The sequence below is a fragment of the Salarias fasciatus genome, chromosome 20 (assembly GCF_902148845.1).
Source record: "Salarias fasciatus chromosome 20, fSalaFa1.1, whole genome shotgun sequence".
NCBI classification, from domain to species: domain Eukaryota; kingdom Metazoa; phylum Chordata; class Actinopteri; order Blenniiformes; family Blenniidae; genus Salarias; species Salarias fasciatus.
Genome location: NC_043764.1, coordinates 21,174,133 through 21,193,044, shown reverse-complemented (window position 1 = coordinate 21,193,044; position 18,912 = coordinate 21,174,133). Strand labels below are relative to the sequence as shown.

Sequence of the window (18,912 nt, the reverse complement as noted above, 5' to 3'; positions counted from 1 at the left end):
TGTTCTGATCGATAGAGGAATATTGATACTTCAGTAGCACATGTGTCAGTCACTGGACTGACCGCCATGCTGAAAGATTGATATTTACACCTCTATGCCAACAGTAAGTAAACGATCGTCATTACGCGGTTGAACGGATCTATTCAGCTGTCAGGAAGTATCAACTCAGTGATTCAGATGCATCGTGACGTTTAGAGACCATGAACGCAGTCATGTGGAACTCCTTCTGTTCTTAGAGGAAAGAAATTAATTCAGAAATGAGATCTTATCATATTTGCATTTTTTTTTACATAATCTACATTTTAGCTCCCTATGAGCATTGATCAATACTGATTTGCAAAGATCTTTGGGTTCTGTATGAATATTGTATAATATTTAATCATAATTTTGCCAGCTCTTTATGGAAGAATGATCTCTTTAAAAAGACAGTCCAAGGTATGAAAGGTTTTTGGGTAAAAATGTTTTTATACATGATGCTTGTAATCATGAGTGTTTATCCCATAACTCCACAATTTGAGCTGACTCAGAGTGTGTGTGTGTGTGTGTGTGTGTGTGTGTGTGTGTGTGTGTGTGTGTGTGTGTGTGTGTGTGTGTGTGTGTGTGTGTGTAAGTTTTCAATCCATGACAAAATATAACAAATATTAAGTTGAATAAAAAAAAAAAGAAATCACACTGTATTAGCAAAACAGTCTTTTATTAGAAATATCTTGTATAAAAATGAACATGCTCTACACATTTGTATTTTTTTCTATAGATAATTCATAAATATCCAGGCACTGTAACTCTTTTTTTTTTTAAATCTTTCTTTTTTTTTTTTTTTAAATAATTCAATACATAAAGCAGACATGATCAATCCATTTTTATAACGTACATTAACTTGCCATTTAATTTCAGTCAGCACTTACATATTCTATTTTGTAACACAGACAAAGTGTTTTAGAAAAATAAAAGAGCGGAAGGGGCATTGTGGCAAAATAAAAAAAAACAAACAAACTAAATTTAAAAAAAAGGCAGAAAATCATCATATTCACAAACACAAACAATCCCACAAACAATACTTTTATCAAATGATGAGAAACCAACATTTGCGGTAACGCCGTAGACTTGTTGAAGCTGAGAGAATCACTGATTTTAAACCAAAATATTGTTTTTAATCCTCTGCAGTAGTTTTCCTTCTGGACATTGTGCCTTTCTCTCTAATTGTTCACCACTTGTTATGGGTTCGGACATGCAACATACAGATTTTTGCATCGCTGAAGATAACATTTAATGAGACAAAATTCCAGAGTCACGGTTCATGATCGACACTTTGCAGACAGGAATGGAGTTCAACACACTTAAGTGTAATTGTACATTGAGTCTTTTCTCGATTTGCAGTCGAACGGAACACAGCTGAAGTAGTAATGGACGGAACACAAATAACGGCATGAAAGACTCATGGAGTGAATGGCAGGAGTACTGTAATGAGTATGAGGCACAGAATGAAGGCGCCGGCCCGTATTTATCAAGCCGTTATGAACACCTTGGATGTGGAAAATTACATTTTGTCAATAATTTCCTGAAAGTCTATAAAAAGGGTGCATTCATGAGCTCCGGAGAGCATTAATGCTCTGTTTTAGGATTTTTAACCATCTGCAAGAAATGAGATCTCACATCTTGCTGAACAGCAGCTGCCTCGTGACAATCCCTCCGTCCACGAGACGACCTGTCGGTGTCACATTCACTGACTTTTCTGCGCTGTTTTAATTTTCACCAGCTTTGCTGGAAAAGCATTTTAGCATGTTCTTCCTCCAGGGCGATAATAGGGTTTGAGATGTTAAAGCACTACATAAGTTATTGTGAGCTTAGTGGGAAAAAAAAAAAGACTCCTTGAATATCTGTGTTCTCCAAGTTTTCTTTAAACTTGTTCGCCGTTGAAGCGGACTAAGCTCACTTCTTCTTCAGACGGCGAACGGCGCCGTTCCACGAGGCTAATTCTGCAACCAAAATGCTAATGAAGCCCACATTAATCATTTCCACTGCAGCTTGAGAATTCACGGCCCTGAAGAGGAGAACAATTTGTTGCTGTAAATCTCTCTCAAGCAGCTCAGATTACCCATTAATCTAACCTCGTATTACTGTTGTGTTTGCATAACTGCTGTCCTGTTAGACCGTCGGGCTTCACCTGTAATACACCGGACAGAAAACAGTCGACTCGGACTTGCTGGGCTGTGGGTGTGTGAACCGCACACACACAAACCGAGCTCCACCTTCAGGGGATTAACCACCGCCAGACGCCCCGTGGCCTTCATGATGCATTCAAGCATTTTTTAAAGGTTACTAACAGCTTAGAGAAGCCGGGATCGGTGGCTCACAGGTCGGAATCCTCCGGCAGACCTTGGTTCCTTGAGCAAGACCGTTGACCGGGTCAGCTCCCAGGAGCGCCTTCGTGTGGCTGCAGACCATGTCCGAAAAATAGGATGGGTCAGTGTGGGGAAAGGAATTTCCACAAATGGATTAAGAAAGTATGCTTTCTTCTTCCCTCTGGGATGAACTTCTATTCTATTCTATTCTATTCAATTCTGTGACAGCCACACTGTATTAGCTGATACTCTGTCGTTCATAAGCAGAAAAAAATTCAGATAATTTCAGATTTAAATAAATACTTTTCAGTTAAGTTCACCCTTACTCCCAACTACAGTTGTTTCAGTCTTATCAAACATTCAGCTCTGCTTTATGCGCTCTGATATTCTGTTTTCAGTCACAATGTGATGTTTATTTACGGTGGTCAAGATTCATTTTTCATTTTTCTGTTTCAAATGGGTTTTTTTTTAAATATGCAATTTGTTTTCCTCTGTGCTGTTTTTTCTTTTAATATAGATTGAATTTAAAGCTTATATAGGAGATGACAGTGTTGTTTTCTCCATTCTATTGCATTTCATCCCCCTCTCAAGCTAAATGACTTGAGTCATATTTTTCACTTTTTATCAAAAATCTGAATCGTTGAAATAAATATAGAATATCTGACATATAAAAATACATTTTCTTGTGATTTAGGCTAAATAAAACTGCATTTTTCTGTGATACTGTGGGGCTTAAACAACATCCTCTGTTCAGCGAAGTGGCCGGTTGCATGAAGAACTATTCTGGGCAAAAAAAAAAAAAAAAAGAAATCATTTGGAAGTTGTTCATATTGTTTGTGGACTTGTTGGCTGTTTTGTTATCATGTAAAAAACGGAGACTTTCCCAAGCGGTACTTTCCGAGCGCCCAGCTGCATGAATGCACCATTTATACGCATAAGAACCCAAATCCCATCATCTAATCATCTGATCGCTAAATTTACCAAAGGTCTTCACAAGTGCACGATAAATACGGGCCAAAAAAATCTGGGATGCTCTCGGGATGCGTTGTCGAGTCTCCAAGTCCTGGCTGACATTTACGAAGTGAGATGTAAACCGTAAAGATATTCCATGGCAATCTGTCGTCCCTGTTTGTGTTTGAGTACTCTTTATCCAGCAGAGGGTAATGGTCCAAAATGACTTCTCCACTGTGAATGACAACCATGACAAATGTTGCATTCCATAGACAACACAGCACAGTACACGTGATGCTCCCATAAGCATGCTCTGGGACTGTACACTAGGTTTGCAAGAGGATGGCGTCTTCGTCATTTTTATGAAACGTTGATAAAACAACTGGGGTGACCCGCTGCTTTATGTCCACCTGTTTCGGTCATGGTCGGTTTGTGTAGGAATACTGAGTGTACCGTCGTAAGGCATGTACAGTTTGAAGAGTACTGCAGCTTTCAGCTCCAATGACACCTGTAACCAAAAATAATTGATATATATTTTTCTTTTTTTTTTTAATATATATTGTTTTATCTTGTCAACTGCGTCTGACAAAAAAAAACAGATCACATTTTTTTTTCCCCCTGTTTTTGTTGAAATGAGACAAACAAGTCAGCCTCGGGGAGAACTGAAACTGTGTGCTATACACTTCAGAAGAAAAACATACTGTAATCTCCAGCCGGTTCACTCAGCCGTCATCTGGAAATGCCATCGATCGGATCAACGCCCGCTTGTCTCAGAAAGGGTGGGAAGAGGAAAATGAACCGTCCGGACTCCCTCACATCGCCTGCATAAACCTGCTAATTCCTCATAAACTGGCCTTCAAGCCTTCACCTGATTCCCTAGAAAAATATGACATCCTTTGGAATGAACAATTCCCATCTTTCCACCCTATAGCCCCCCCACCCCACCCCCACCGTCCCTGCTGTAGCAGCTCAAAAGTCCTCCGTTTTCGTCTCCGGTGTTTTCCAGAATCGGGTGATTTCTCGTCAGGCAGGCCCTCGCACCTCTTCCTCGGCTCCTCGACGTTAGATGGCATGGTTACTGTAGCTAATGTACGTCTGCTTGGAGGCCAACACTGTGAACGGAGGCGGAGGAAGAAGAAAGAGTTAAGGTGAATTAGATGCCAGATGGCGATCTTTAAATGTCCTGACTGTCGGAATTCGGATCGATGCTAAACTCTCTGGATGGTTTCCTGAAGTGAGCAAAGGCGGGGCCAGTCGCAACAGCCGGCTGATGCTGCAGGATGGGCTTTGTGGATTTTTTTTTCTTGTCATATTTGATTTAAATTGAGTTGCATGTGACATTTTAAAGAAACAGTTTGAGTGATGCAGTGAAGTTACAAGCCTGCAAGTTTGAAAATTTAACTTATTCAAAATGATGACTAAGCACTGCAGTGGTGAAAGTGACTTTCCATTTACATGTCCTGCTTTTAGTTAAAGTATTTCTTTCAGTCTGAGGGTCATCGATTTTCCTTTGCACGCCTAGATTTCGCTTAAAGCTCCCGGCTTTCTGACATTTTTCTTCATGTTCTGTTTGTATTTGCTGCTCCTCCACAGAGGAGGTGAAGAGTGTTCCAGCCTTATTCATCTTCTCTTGAAAAAATATGAGGTGACTCAATGGTGGAGCTATTCTGTGTCCTGGATCTATTTTATAGTCTTCTGGTTCAATCAATAATCATCAATGGCCTTTCAAACTATTCTGACTGCACGGTGTGACGTCAACGCAGCGTTTCAATAAGAACCAGCCGCTCGATCAACATCCTGTCATGTAAGTTGGTTAGAAAAGATAAAATCATTGTGTCAAATTTAGCTGATAATCTATCACCAAACTGCGCGTGCTTTATCAAATTATAAAGATAATTGTCTGTCACTGATGTAATTATTATTGTTTTTGTGGAAGTAATTACATGGCTAGTGGTTTTTGAGAAAACATAAAAAATAAATAAATAAATAAATAAAAGAATCTCTCGAGCTTAAAATCCTGATATCCAGACCGAAATATAAAATCATTTGCAAAAGTGAAACCTAAGAAATAATGAGGTTTCTGCCTGAATAAGCAGCAAAATGATTTTTGAGCTGTCACAATGTTAAATTCCTGCTGAATGACAGATCAATTAATCTGATCATGTGTTTAGCTCTGAGTTACATTTCTACTGTTGACCGCTGAATCGATGGCTGTTAACAATGCAAACATCTTAACAACCTATCATCGTGAAACCTGATGGTGGTGCAGTCAGAATATTGGGCTTCAGCTGTGTGTGTGTGTGCGTGTGTGTGTGTGTGCGTGTGTGTGTGTGTAGTTGCTACTCCAGTGTTCAATAGTGTTGAGGTCTCTATCACAGATAAATGTATTCCTTATTTTTTTCCAAAATGCAAAAAGAAAATCACCAAGCAGATTACAGAAAGTCCTATAAAATGCAGATATGACCATTCACAATGCACCTTTTTTTAAAATATTTTTTTTGCACATGCAGAAACCCGAGACGGCTCTGTGCATCAAGCAAAGCATGCAGCAGTCAGTGCAGGAACCATTTCGACTCTTTGCAGCGTCTCGGTTGTGAAATACTGCGAAGGCAATACGTGATCCGTCTTGGCACTATAAGTGTTGCCATCAATGTTTGATAACGGTCCTCATTATTCTTTTACGTTCTTTTCATGTTTCGTGGAATTCCATATCGGCTGCGAATAAAACACATGAGACAGATGACCGGAGGGCCGAGCGCGGCGACCACAACACGCCCAAAATGCTGCTGGAATGTGACTGTCATACATAACGGTACCTTTTGTGCATGTGTGCCTCATGCTTGTCTGCACACATATGTCTCTCCGCCTGTGGGGCGCAGTGTAGATATGTGTGTTTACGTTTTTTTCTTTTTTTTTTTTTAAATGAAAATTGTCCTCGGCGAGCATGCTCGGTGCTGGTAATCACACTACCAATCTGCCAATCTCTCCGCAGCAGCCTTGGCTGATTGAATATGTCAGAGGGGATGAATCCAATCAGAAGACGGCTCAAAGCCGGAGTCGGGGCCAAAGTGCTGCCGAAGAGAGATGTGTAATGGTAAACGCCTCTGTATATTTGTCAGTGCCATGTTGGGTGTGTGAACGGGGGCGGCATTCTCGCCATTTCATCCACAGCATCTCTTCCAAGAGAAGCATTGATAAATGAACCTTATTTGAATATTTATGTGCTGCGAGGCCAAGATAAAGAATAGATGGTCCAGAAAGAATTGGAGCTGGCAGAGCCATCTGTCTTTCCCTGTTCACTCTTATTGTTGTTGTTGTCCCATTACCCCAAATTCCTTCTTTTGTCAACAGGGAAACAAATTGCAGGGGACACATGGCTATCGCTTGTCTCCGGCGCTCAGGCGGAGCGGTGTCATCTTCCCACATTAGCAGGCTTTACCATGCCGATTGGCCGTCTCGCAGCACCGCGCGCCAATTTCATTGGTCCGAGCCGACGCCCGTTGGTCGGGGGGTGGCGGGGAGGGGTGGATTCGCGAGCACGCCGTTACCGCCTCGCGCCATTCATTTCAGCCAGACGGCAGCCGCGGTGCTTTGTGCGGAGTATAAGACAGGCAGGGGTGTTGTGGTGAACATTAGCAGAGATTAACAGGAAATATGTGGTCACAGTTAATAAAAAAACAAAAAAAAAAAAACAAAAGAGTGAAAGTCAATGTCCAATCAGGTTACCTGGGAGTCTAAAGTCCCTCACAAGGCTCCCCTCCCTCAACACAGTCTGACACACAAGCACAAAGAGCAGATGTTAGATTCACAGTTCAAACCCGGGGGTGAGATGCAGGACCTATAAATGGACTCTATAATTGGCTGAGATATAACAACTCCATTCTGAAGCAGACAGTGAGGCATACATGCATGTGTGGGCGCAGGCTTTTTAGTCCTAATACACATCATTGTATACTGTTCAGCTTGTCAGAGAGTGAAATCAGGACCTCCAGTAATCAGAACATGTGGGGTTGCCTGATTGGATTTAAATCTGCTCCCACACAGGGAATGCCCACTCTTACGATTTATCTTGGTGATTGAAATATCCTCTCCTCCAGCACTGAGCCACACTTCTTTTTGTCCCCTTTCAAAAATCAGAATGGTGTGGGCACCCTGTCACACCTCCTGATTCACAAACCCACTGTGGTGAGAGCTGGAGAGAGCGGAGCTATTTTGCTGCTCCGCGCTTTGAGAAAGAAAGAAAGATCCGAGTGAAACACAAGAGCTACTTCTTAGCTTCTTCTATAAGCATTTACTTAAGATTTATTATGCAAAAAATCTATTAAATGCAATAAACTGAAGCCTGTAACAGTTGGCCTTCCTTTGCAGACTGTAACTCTGAGTTTTTGCACGTTAACATCAGAGCATGATTATAAAATAGAAGTTCTCTTCGTGCTTCAGGAGAAGTCTGCGTCAGCGAACTGTCAGCCGGTACACTGCTGCATGCGAACACTTTATCTCAGTTTCTTACAACGGCCCGTTTTCCTGTACTGGTGCAACTTCAGCCTGACGGAACATGAAAACGTCTGGCGATGAAAATGTCTCTCTGCTGGAGGAAACTTTCCAGCCCGTGTCGCGCTCTACGGCGCCCCGGCCTGCACAGCAACCGCTGCGAGTGTTATCAGAGTTGGAGCCGGTGTTGTTGTTTCCTCTGCGCTCATGAATGCTTTTAACTGTGCCGCACAGCCAGCGAAAAGAGGCTCTGCTCGCACGGAGGTTATCTCATCCGCTGCTCCCATGCCGTGTTCGCAGTGACGTCCTGACGCTGATCAAAGTGGAGGACACGCTTAAAATTTCATGTCGGCGTCTTCCCCCAGCGCTGGTAATCAGGTGGGAGCAAAATCTGCACGATCATGTTGACATTTAATGGTGCAGAACCCCATGCGGTCACAAAACATGAAAAAAAAGTAACATTTCTTATGTAAAAGAGGATTTGAGATAACTTTTTGGATCCGGGGAAAAGAATGCTGAATGTCACTGCAGCTCAAGCAGCACTGGATAAACCTGGACTAAAGGACAACAGACGAAAGGTTAAAAATCTGCGTATTGGTCTGAATATAAAATGTTTTTTTTTTTCCTGGGGAATATTTCTGAAAAGAGAGGACCATCTAATATTCAGTCGAGTTCTGCAAAGCGACCGGCATTAGAAATGAGAGGAACGTGTTGGAGGTGAGCCGCGGGAACCCCACTAGGCCGGTCGGACGTTGGATGACGACAGAGGCCGTGTGTACGTGACAACTGTTCAGAAACGCTGAAAATGATGTAATTTTCCACTAGCACCACTAATGGTTGTTTTTACATAATAAAACAACTGAAAAACAGTACGCTGTAAACGCTGAAGCTCTTTTAACCTTTACTTCTGTGTCATTTCAGACAGCCGTTTAAGGGCTACACGTGATCCAGACGTTGTCATGTCAACGGATGCTCCGAAAATGTTCCATATTCACTTCAAAACGTGTAAACAAGGCCTCAGTGATCACACCACTGAGGAGGAGAAAACAGCTGGAAGTACTGCATGTTATTGGTAACCAGCTGCTGGAAACCTTCAGATTGATGTTTCAAACTTGTGGCATCATGGAGGATTGTTTTCTGTGGGAGTTTTAAACTAAGTAAAGATTAAGTATCTGGAAGACCTGCACACAGATTTGTGCATGTGTGCGTGGTTTTGTGTCCAATAACAGGGATTAAAACAAAAATAAAATAACAGCTGCTTCCCTTAAAAGCATGTTTTCGTTGTAAATATATGATCTGATCAGGAAAACCTTTTTCCCCAAGTATGATTTTTGTGAAAAAGGGGATGTGTCATAATCAAGGCTGTCTTGTTTTTGGATCAGTATGTTCTATAGCTACATATTAGACTAAAAAAGTAATGTGACCAAACTATTTTGTTGAATCATGATTCATTTCTCAGCGTTTAGGCTCCTGAACAGCGGCGGTAGCTGAGATATGTTCACTGGCTTCAAGGACCATATTTGTGTGTGACAAAGTAAGACTCAAAATAGTGAGGTTAATCAGAAATGAACTTGCCCGCTTATGTTTTGCCATGAAATCAACTCCGTTCTTTTTTTTTTTTTTTTTCCTCCTTTGTCACGGCGGCAGGCAAGACACTAACCTTGTGTTTCCAGACTTTCACAGAGTTCAGACTTGGCCTCTCCGTTGGGCCTCAGGCCACCTTTGGGGTTGAACTTGTTGGACATGGTGGCGGCGGTGACCACTGCCTTCAGGCTGCGCTTGCGCTTGGGTACATTCTGCTCCGGATGGAAGAGAACGACGTAGACCTTCGGCATGTAGAGCATTCCCAGAGAGACCGACGCGCTGAGGCTCACGGAGATGGTGAGCGTCGTGGTCTGGATGTACATCTGTTTTATGGAGGAGACGGCGGAGAGGAGAAAGAAAGCATTATTTGTTAAAACCGCTCTGAGCGGCGGGGAGTGATGTTCTAGTTTTAGTCTCAGGTTAAACCGAGTGCACAGTAATGAAGATGGTGTCGCGCGTAGCCTGCACCGTTTGAGCTCCAGAACAAAGAGACCGTGTCCTACATAGAAAAAGAGGTTCTTCTAGCGGATGTTTTAAAAGTAGCACTGACACGACGTGACTCAAGTAATTTGTCAAAAGTAGCGGGGAATGATTTCATGAAAAAGTCCTCTACTTGAGGAGAATAATGCGATTTAAGGACAGCGCACAACAACGGAACAGGACACGATGGTGGAAAACAGCCTCCTTCAATATATACTTTTAATTGCCATCGCTCCTGAGCTCTTCCCTCATTCAAGTGTTTATTTATGATTCACATCTAATAGAAGAGCCCCCTGATGTGTGGCTGTGTAGTCTGTATATAGATGTTTTTACCCTGAGGTTTTAGACAACAGCATAAGGATTGTGTGTTCTCTGAAGCCAGTGACAGCTGCACCTCACAGCTGGGTAGCAGATATATCGCTACAGGCAACATCCAGGGAGAGGAGGGAAAGATCCTACAGCATATTAAGAGTGCCTGCAAGTGATTTTTCATTTATGATAATCATCCTTGAAGTCGTACACGGCCCATTGCCGAAGTCGAGAACGTAACGAGTCAGACGGGCTGTAAAAATAGATTTAGATCATCCCTGACACTGATATTTTCAAAACTCAGGGTGTCTGCTGAAGGATCACAAACTCCAAGCATGTTAAAAATTGCACCTTCATAAACAATTCACATCTCTCAAACTTCATTGTTTCACTGCCATCATATTCCATCTTTCTGCACAGAACTGCAGAGTAAAAAGAAAACAGAATAAAAGGAGGAGAAAAGAACAGCTGACTTTGCCTCTTCTGAAGTTGATGAACACGCGGAGATGAGTGAGTATCACAAACGCAGCTGGGAGAAATCCTTCACAGAGATGTTGCCTGAGGTTTAGTCTGACATTACGTTTACAGACGTCGCCGGTGACTGAGCTGTTTGACATGGAAATAGCCAACAGGGCTCCGAAGCACATGCCACCAGTTACGGATGCTGCTGTTTCCCATCATGTCGTCGTGAAATATGGTGTTTGTTTAGGGACTTGTTCAGCATTTGTCAAAAGAGCGTTATTTACAGATCTTCACATGAAAACTAATATCAAACCATAATGGAAATGTTGGTTAGTGTTCGTATTAAGAAGTAATTATTCAAATCAGATGAAGGAGGCAGGTAGGTCGAGACTTTCTTTCTAAACACCTACATATAATCATAAAACTATACATTTTATGAAAAAATATTGACAAAATCTGGAAGATATTAATAATATCTTCTGATATAAATTCTATTCAAACATTTTGGCATTTGTACCTTAAGAAATAGTAGATGGTGATAGGAATTTTCTCAAATTTTTACATAAATAGGACTGAAAATATAAAAAATGTAAAGAATCGATAGAGTTCCAAGCAAATAAAGTTACAACAAACTATATATAATATATTATGATTTTAACAGTTATCACTGATCTGTTAGTTCCCACCTTCCAACAGCAAAGTGTTATTTCTGCCTTGAACCATAAAATTACCATATATAGTTGTGATCAGTGGGTTTTTTTTTTTTTTTTTTTTTTGCAGTCTCAGCTTTTGTTTGCCTACTAGATGCAGCATTTTGTTGAAGCCTTCAGTCTGTTCAAGTCAAACGGAGAAAAAGTGAACATCGTGACCTGTAGCTCAGCATGATGATCTATGTTGATGCAATAAACAAAATCTATAGAGAAGTCAGAGGAATTAAGCTCCCTGAAGCCATGTCAGCTTGCGGAAAAAAAAAAAAAAAAAGGATGTCAGTGGAAGATGGAAGTGATGGAGCCTCGTGTTCCATCATACTGAAAACGGTACATGAGCATTCCCCGGTGATCGAAGGGGAGTGTTGTAATCTCCTGAGAAGATTACACGTGGCCCGGGGTGAAGTCGGAACAATATTGCGAGCCCTCTGCAGTACAGAGAGGAGTCACTCTGCCAGGAGAGCCCGGACCCTTGTCCACTTCCATCGGCCTTGGTGACATAAATTTTCCCTGACACGCCGAAATGATTGCCAATCTGCTCCGTCGACACAGTGAGGGAACGCGGCCGGGGACAGAAGCCATTATGAAGTAGGCTTTTTATTTTTGTTTTTTGTTTTTTTTTTTTTTCTTTCTGCTGCATTTAGGGCGGCTCCACGTTTGTGTAGTGGTTAGCACTTTCGCCTGACAGCAAGAAGTCTCCGGTTTAACTCTGAGACAGAACCTTTCCTGACGTTTACAGTGTGTACAGGTTGGTTTTCTGCAGGTACTGGAGCTTCCTTCTGTAATCCAACAACATGCATGTTAGACGTAACACTTCCCTGGGAGTAACTGTTCGAATAAAAGACTGGCGACCTATCTAAGGTATTGATACCTTTGATCGACTCCAGCTGCCAAAAAATGAGCCAAAAAGGTTTTAGAAATTTATAATAATGGATAGTCCTCCATTTAGGCATTCCTGGTTCAGACAATTAAATGCGAATCAGGAACTGATTAGTACCAATCCACAGGAAAGAAAAAACATTATCTGAACAGATTAGTAAATATTTTAATGAACTTATTACTCACATGTTAATTCTACTGCTGGTCTCTCTCGGTTCTCTGTTTCCACCAGCGCAAAGCCACGCATGTTAATATAGCACCGACTTGCCCTTTGGTGTAAATGTGTCTGTTATTGTCCATCGCTCTGTGATTGCCCTGCAAATGAATGGCCGTGTGCTTCAAATAGAGGCAGGAAAATCATTTATTTCAAGAAGTTACCTTAAAAAGCCCTGAGCCATTAATCTGCTTTTTCTGCTTAATGTAAATATCGTGTAATTTTGTATGTACACTGGAAAGTTTCTACCTATAAACTAACAGATACTTTACCTGCTTCATGTAAATTAGTTTTTTTTTGCGATTCAGATTTTGTGATTAACTCTGGGATATCCAGAGGACATCATCTGGCCAATGTGCAGTTTAATGCCCGCGTCTGGAGTCGAGTGCAGCTGGAAAAGGCTCAAACACCAATCGACCCTCGGAAATGAGAATGTTGGTTGGACTGGTGTTGAAGTGCCGTATCTCTCAAATAACAGGTTTCAAATATTCCAAAAGTTCATTTGTAGTTTTCTGTCACATTAATGTATCATCACAAATAATAAAAATCACACAATTGCAGATAGATTTAAAGCCAAAAACAAATATAGTTTTTGGAGTAGTTCACAACGGTTAATTATTTAAGAAATTATATAAGGCAAATTCTTGACAATGAATGAGAAGGCCATTGTTCATCTGGAAAAATAAAAGGAAATTGGTTTTCTAGAAACTTCATTTACAGCGTTTCAGTGTCATATTTTGTGATGTGTTTCGTAGTTATTCTGTCTGGAGATTCAGACTGAGGCATACATTATGACGCCCTTCAGTCTTATTATGTGATTTCACTGTAACAAGTATTTGATTTGTGCGAGTTGCAGTTGGATTAAATTCAAATCTGGTTTGTTTTCCTCTGTTTTTCCATCTGCTCCTCAGATACAAGTGAAGGACGTCATTCTACTTGACCACAAGCGCGGCAGCGGTTGCTGTGGGCTGTAATGAAAATGGCATTTTTGAAGATTTATATCCCACAAAAACTGAAAATATATGAAACAACCTCTGATGTCATTGGTTCATTTTAATTCATATTTTTCTCAAACTAAGGATTACAAAGGGCTCATTGTTTTTGTCACATGAAGTTTAGGTGTTACACAGTCACCCTCTTCCTTCTTTTAAGCACAGACACCTTTATATTGATGACGGTGCAGAGGCAGCTTCGGTTTGTTATTCTACAGAACCATTGCTTCGTTTATTGAAATCTGTAGCTCGACTTTTCCGCTCTCTGCTTTTTTTTCTTTTTAAACGTACTTTTGTGTTGCGCGACCACAAAATTAGCACTTGTAGGAGGTAATTTATGATTCACTTTCAGCTGACGGGAAACATCAACAGCCTGGGTAATTTTGTGCTACTTCACAGACATGCTTTATCTTTTTTTTTTTCTGCGTGCATGAATGTGCAGTGATTGACTACTTAGTATTCCTACCTAGAGAAGCTGAACACACACATACGCACGCACACACATAGAGGAACACAATTCAAGAAAACATACCCCAGCAAACTTGAGGTGAATGAATTATCCTCACACGGCGGCTCTAAAAGCCTTGTAATCCTCAACGTGGAGCACAAAGCCCATCAGCTCATGATGGATAGTGGCAGCATCACAAACACAACAGGGTGATGCTTTACAACAAACTTCATTTAAGTGGCCATTTTCTTTACGATGAGGGACACAGGAAACGTAGACGAAAGCCAAATGGAGACCTGACATCTGACACCCATAAGTGACGGCATCTGACTTGCTGTCAGTGTGTGTTTTGTAAATGTAAAGCCATTTCTGAAAGTTGGGTAAGTGCTTCTGTAATCCCATACAGATGTCAAACTGTAAACACAAGGCTCATTTTGTTAGTTTATGTCCCCGCCTCGTTTCAAAAGCAGTATTTACCTTCTCTGCTGATTGTGAGGTTCCAAAGAAGATGGGGATGAACGCCAGCCACACAATGCAGGTGGTGTACATGGTGAAGCCGATGGGCTTGGCCTCGTTGAACGTCTCGGGGACCCCTCTGGTCTTGATGGCGTAAACTGTGCATGTGACCATGAGCAGCATGCTGTAACCCAGCAGGCAGATGAGAGACAGGTCTGATATGTCGCATTTCAAAACGCCGCGGGCCATTTCGGGGTTGGTCGTGCGCTGGTCCTCGTAGTCGATGATGGCCTGCGACGGGTCAACGCCGAACCAGATGCACACCCCGAGAAGCTGCACCGATATCAGGCTGAATGTTATGACTAACTGGGAGGCCGGGGAGATGAACCGGGGGGCACTGACCGACATCTTGCCCTGCTCAAAAATCCTGTAGATCCGGTTTGTTTTAGTGAGCAGGGCTGCATAGCTGATGCTCATACCCAGGCCGAGGAAGATCCTCCGCAGGGAGCAGATGAACACGTCGGGAGTGGAGATCATCAGAAACGTTGTAGCGTAGCACAGAAAGATGCCTGTCAACAGGACGTAGCTCAGTTCTCGACCTGATGCCTTGACTATGGGCGTATCGTTGTAGCGCACAAAAGTGGCGACCACTAAAAGAGTGGCCATGATTCCCAAGACGGCAATGAGGACGGGGATGACGGCCCATGGGGAGCTCCACTCCAGCTTGACAATGGGAATGGGAACGCAGCCAGTGTGATTGTCGTTGGGCCGCAAGTCAAAGCGGCACATCTTGCAGGTGTAAGTGTCGGCCTGATACTGGTAGCCGTCGCAGTTCTCACAGTGCCAGCAACAGGGAATCCCCTTCACTGTCTTCTTGCGCTGCCCAGCGCGACAGGGTTGGCTGCATATCGAAGACGGCACTTCCTGAGTTCCTCCGGGCCACTGCATCTCATTGGTCTGAAAGAAAACAGAGGTTAGTTTCATGGTGAACTTTACCTACAGCTTTCTGTGCAAACCTTCAAAGGTCAGCGCCGTAGGAACGTTGACACAGTAATTGCGTATTGTTAGATATCACACAATGCACTGCAAAATGCATGAGGACACAATTCAATTAGCACTTGCTAGATTAGTTTGCATGAACGGCGGCGTGTGACAGAGGGAACAAAGAGTAAATAGGATATATCCACCATGTTAAAGTTTTTTTTTTTTTTTTAAATTAAGACTTGATATGAAGTCATTGAAATTTAACTGAATGGGAAATGACTTTGCTGCTTAATTACCTACAAGCAATGCTGCACTTTCACGTTTGAAGGACAAAGAAGCAAACAAATCGAGGTTGCCTGGTGCTGCAGTCTCAGCAGAGCCGTGCAGCCTCATGCGCCTGTGTTGTTGTTGTATTGACTAGGTTGTTTTGTAATGAAGCTACAGAAATAGAATATCAATGTCAAACCATTCGCATGAATAGTTAATTTGATTGTTGTCTGAGTAGATTCTGTGTAGGATTCTTCATCTACCTTGGAGGTGTCTGCTATGCGAGAAACACTTGGAAGTTGATCTGTGTGCAGCATTCGTGCAGCTCAGGATGTCTACCGTAATCCAATACCGTACCTGCAGTGTGTGCCCCATTGGGAAGAGCACCTATAGGCTCATGCATGATGCATAGCAATAAAAATGATGCATGCACATTTTTTCCTCATGAAGTTTAGCATTTTTTTAAAACAAAGCTGTTTTGATGTAAACACATTCAGATTCAGCGCTCCATGCAATATGCATGTGCTGGCCAGGACACTGCTGGCAGTGTGTTAATGATGCTGGCAAATGTCCGTCTACATGTAACGATACTGCATGAGACCTTCACACAACACCATAACTGAGAGAGGAATTGATGCCTTCATACCTACAACACTGTGCCTGTGATGAGCAACATCGTCTGTCAGCCACCTTGTTTACATCAAATCTGAGACCGGCCAGGTAGTGAAAGCTCTGATATGAATATATTGTTGTGTGATGCCCTATAAAGCCTGACAGCAGAGTAAAAGTATTTAGCATAATTGTTGATCAGTGTAATATAGTTTGAGAAGGCGTTAATTAATAAGGCCAGTAAATGTTTGGCAACAGTGGAGCTGCTGTAAATCTCACACATCACATCTAGCGGTTCCACGTTAGGCATCTTGGACACTGTCGGGGAAGATTCATGTCAAAGGGGAGAATAGATTTTTACATCACTTTGGCTTTGATCTTAACTGATGAAGGGTTTGCTTCGAGACTTATCTCTCTCGTGCATCAGTGTGTATCTTTCCACAGGACTCATGGTCACTGATTTATTTCAGTGACCATGAGTCCTAATTGAGAATAGCAAATGATGGCCAATAAGGGATTTACAATGAAACATTTTGCTTCAGCCAAACACCACAAAATCCATACAGCACAAAGAATAAAATTAAAAATATTCGTACGTCCAAGTGGAGCTGATCGGTCCAGTCACCGATGATCTTGTACTCTGTGACATTGTTCGTGATCTGGTATTGGTAGATTTCATAGCGCCCAGGAGCGTCTCCGTTTACGTTGAATACTACCGGAGTGCCAGCAATTCCTGCAGATGGTGAAGCAAAAAAAAAAAAAAAAAAAGTTATTATTCGTATTTAATAACAGACAAGTTGTAGCTTAAATCGGAACCCCAGTGGTGAAAAACATCAAGGTCTTATTCTCTCTCTGCCTACAGATGAAATGAGCGTGCACGGAGACGTACGTCACGGTGGTGCTGTTGGAGTGTTAATGATGGGAGTAAAATAGATGTTGACAGGCATGTTGTCCTGGTCCTTTGAGGAGGGCCGTGGCTGCTGTCTGCTCGTGTTCCCACATCATTTCACACTCCTTCATTCTGCTTATTGCCCCATTGGCTGTTATCCGCAAGGTCCCCACTCAGGCTGCTAACTAACGACGGCACTGATTTTGATGACCACTTTGAGGCCTCTCTCACATCTCTGCTTCCTGTCTCCCTGCAACTTGTTATGAAATAGTGTTGCGAGGAAACGTGGGTTTGGTGATGAGAGCTTCTCCAAGGAAAGGACCATTAATAGCATCCCGATCTGTGTCTGTTTGCTCCTGCATCCTGCCAAATTCACTTTCCCTCCTTTGATGAAACGTCCTCACTCGCAGCAAGTCGATCACATGTTGAAATGTTGGGTGGAAAATACCAAAAAAATAAAGGGATCGGTCGACTTGAAGACAAATGAGAACATTTGGATGTGTACAGCAGAATTTACAGCTGATGAAATAGATGAGAATGCTTTTTGAATAACTGAGGACTATATATCCAGTGTGGACGTGAACCTGTATTTCCCAGCATTGCTTGGGAGCTACAGTCTGAAGTATCGACTCCTCTCCCCCAAATTTATTTATTTAAATGTTTTGTTCCCCTTTTAATAGGTCACAGTATTGATTGTTGATTGTTGCTCGAACCTGTGAGTCAGAGTTGGAAACCTGTGAGTCTCACGTTTCTCCCCTGGAGCAGATTTGCTTTTGTCAGAGGTCTCATCAAAACCCGCAGGATTTAATTGCATTAGTATGATCCACAGGGCATGCCGGAGACAACAGGAGGCAGACGCTGCAATTAGGAAGATGTGCCTGCGCGTCTCAGCGATTCAGGCAATTGAGTGGGATGTATGTTTCTATTAATTTGATTGCCCTAATTGATTATCCTCCCAGCTTCTCTTTTTGTCCACAGCCACCAAATCTTAACAATTCCTCCATTATTGAGGAAACTTTTCAAAGTGTTTTTGATATTGCTGTTGTGAAATCTGAACTTGCGTTTTCCAGTTGTAAGGTTCATTGAATGTGGCACCTTAAAAGCGATGCTTTTCTGAAAAAAAAAAAAAAAAAAAAATCATCACATAGTCAAACAAAACCACCATTTTTTTTCCTTTTGTCTCATCACTGCCTTGCTGATTCTTTTCACTTCATTAAAAGCCATCATCTGAAGCCCTGAGAGGGTCTTGACATATTGGTATAAAAGCACAAGGAAATGGGATACCGATTCTCCAATGAGGGATGTGGAGGTGGCTTTTATACACTATTTCCTCTGGTTTAGCCAAAAGCTGCAAAAAAATTAATTTCCATTGCATAAGAGGGCCAATTTCTTTACCGTTTAGTTTGGAAGAATTAAGGCACAGATCTGGAACGGATCATCTTTTTGATTAATAAGTCTTTCCAACAATTTACTGTTGTCTTTCTTATTCATAGTTCCTGAAACAGGGGAGATCCATTACCCAGCAGTAAACTATACACTGATAAATTGCTGTTCTTTTATAGAGATAAACAATGTTATATTTACAGCCCATTCGAGTGGATTTTCTCAATAGAGTTTAATTGCTTTTAGTCGTATATGATGAAATGACTGCACCATATAATGTTGTGGGATCCTGTAAATATCGAAGTTACAAACTAAAGACATCAGGAAACCTGCCAGCTACTTACAATTCTGTTAAATTCCTGAAGTAGCATCCACACTGTAAACATGTTTTCGAGCACTTTGCTGTCAGATTTATGCCTCCTCAGGTTATTTTATCAAGAATGACATCCTCAGGAAATATGTAAA

General features: G+C 41.9%; 1 protein-coding gene across 2 annotated transcripts in view; it reads right to left on the bottom strand.

Moving 5' to 3' along the window:
- Positions 1-4,251: 4,251 nt before the first annotated feature.
- Positions 4,252-18,912, bottom strand: part of LOC115407652 (metabotropic glutamate receptor 4) — a 148,735-nt gene continuing 134,074 nt past the window's right edge. Inside the window, exons 7-11 of one of the 2 annotated variants that reach the window (XM_030118083.1) lie at positions 16,772-16,908; positions 14,337-15,272; positions 9,445-9,691; positions 7,020-7,065; positions 4,252-4,405 (exon numbers count right to left, since the gene is read on the bottom strand). In XM_030118083.1, coding sequence (XP_029973943.1) covers positions 7,028-7,065; positions 9,445-9,691; positions 14,337-15,272; positions 16,772-16,908 — 1,358 coding nt within the window. In that variant the 3' untranslated portion in view covers positions 4,252-4,405; positions 7,020-7,027. The remainder of the gene's footprint in view (positions 4,406-7,019; positions 7,066-9,444; positions 9,692-14,336; positions 15,273-16,771; positions 16,909-18,912) is intronic. The other variant, XM_030118082.1, reaches the window with a different exon arrangement.